Source organism: Zingiber officinale, chromosome 4A, assembly GCF_018446385.1.
Source record: "Zingiber officinale cultivar Zhangliang chromosome 4A, Zo_v1.1, whole genome shotgun sequence".
Classification (NCBI taxonomy): domain Eukaryota; kingdom Viridiplantae; phylum Streptophyta; class Magnoliopsida; order Zingiberales; family Zingiberaceae; genus Zingiber; species Zingiber officinale.
The window spans coordinates 156,594,493-156,596,244 of record NC_055992.1 but is presented as its reverse complement, the minus strand read 5'-3'; the positions used below and the strand labels follow the sequence as shown (position 1 = coordinate 156,596,244).

Here is a 1,752-nt window from a genome sequence, read left to right as displayed (position 1 = left end):
GTGCTCATCTCCCCCAAGATGTAACACCTCAACCACTGCACGAATCTGCATATTCTTTAGATAATCATTTATCGATAGGGACAGTAAAACCAGAAGGAGCTAGCCCAGAAAGCAAATTAAACCAACTGAAAAAACATCTGTTCAATTAAGTGTCAGATTTGCACTTGGATTTGGCTTCTTGTAGCTTCTTGGCCTTCTCAGCAAGGAATCTCCTTTATGTTGCCTTTCCTTCTCCTTCCCCGTGCTGTTCCTTCACCTTGAAGTCTTCATTGCCCTATATATATAACCCTAACCCCATTGTACATAGAAATCATAGTCATAGTAAGGAAGAATTAAGGTGTCAGTTAAATCTCCTTAAGATATCATGAGTGTAAGTAAGCCTTTTTACTGCATTTAGTACGTCAATTAATCGGGACTCTGTTTTTTTTTTTTAAATATAAAATCAAATCAAACCAAAAGTGTAATTTTTCTCTTGAGAAACTGCATGATCTTGAGCAGATCGTCGAGCTGTGCGTGCACATGGACTGTTCCGGATGCGAGAGCAAGATCCGGAAGGCGATCTCGAAGCTCAGAGGTACTTAATTAACAAGAATCTAAATTAAGCTCAGCTCCATGTGGTCACCGGATCGGATCATCACTTGAATGCGTTGCAGGCGTGGATGGAGTAGAGATCGACATGGAGAGGCAGAAGGTCACCGTCACCGGAACGGTGGAGCAGAAGAAGGTCCTGAAGGCGGTTCGCCGGACGGGGAGGAGGGCGGTGCTGTGGCCGTATCCCCTGGCGGCGGAGCCCGACAAGTGCATCTACACGCAGGAGTACTACCGGCTGCACCAGGGGACGCCGGCGCCTCACCATCTCATCTTCAACGTCGATCCGGAGTCTTACAACTACTGCATGCATGGCTACGGAGACTCCAGCATGCACGGCTACTACCAAGACTCCACGCACACCCACATCATCAGCGACGAGGATCGAGCTCGCTACAGTGACGATAACCCTAATGCTTGCTCGGTCATGTAGCCACATGCATACATATCTATCTATCTATCTATCTATCTATCTATCTATCTATCTAGATATCTATCTATCTATTTTAAATATTTGTTATCAGTTATCACGTACAGAAATGGTTTTGGGGAAAAGGGGTTTTGGGATTCTGAGACGTCTGGAGTTTGATCACTGTAAGGCCACAAACAGAGGTCTCATCTTCCTCTGTGCTGGGGCTCTCTGAGCCAGACTCTTTCTATGCCTTTCTACTCTCTACATCTTCTGTCTTGGCTCTTTCAGTCCGTTTACTCTAAAAGATGATGGATAGGTAAAAGGGATGAGCAAAATGTGAATTAAAATATTTTTATTATAGTTAAGTCGAATGGGCAGTCAATTAATTTCTTGACAAGAAGGTTGATTCTAAAAGAAAGGTTATGATAATTAGATTGCTTACGATGAGACAGTGATTCGATCAAATGATATATGATGGATTGAGTTGACTGAAGTAACCATTGTTGTGTAAAAGGCTCACATGAAGCTAGTTTCAATTAAGATATTAAAGTTGGTTGTAATGAAACTGAGTTGATGGATATAAATATGGGATCAAGTGGAGTTCGAAGAATATTATATTACTTAAAGTGCACTTACTTAACATCCAAAGCTCCATTCCTTAGTCTTTGTAGTCAAAACTATGACTTTCGTTTAAGATTTATTTGAACCATTTAGCTAGGCTACTTTTGAGTTTTGTGTGAAACTCGGGATTG

At 42.0% G+C, this 1,752-nt stretch overlaps 1 protein-coding gene across 1 annotated transcript; it reads left to right on the top strand.

Moving 5' to 3' along the window:
- Positions 1 to 221: 221 nt before the first annotated feature.
- LOC121973831 (heavy metal-associated isoprenylated plant protein 28-like) lies at positions 222 to 1,143 on the top strand. Its single transcript, XM_042525176.1, has 3 exons — positions 222 to 370; positions 499 to 574; positions 654 to 1,143. The coding sequence occupies exons 1-3, from the start codon at positions 365 to 367 to the stop codon at positions 1,019 to 1,021; spliced, it is 450 nt and encodes a 149-aa protein (XP_042381110.1). The 5' UTR covers positions 222 to 364; the 3' UTR covers positions 1,022 to 1,143.
- Positions 1,144 to 1,752: the final 609 nt, after the last annotated feature.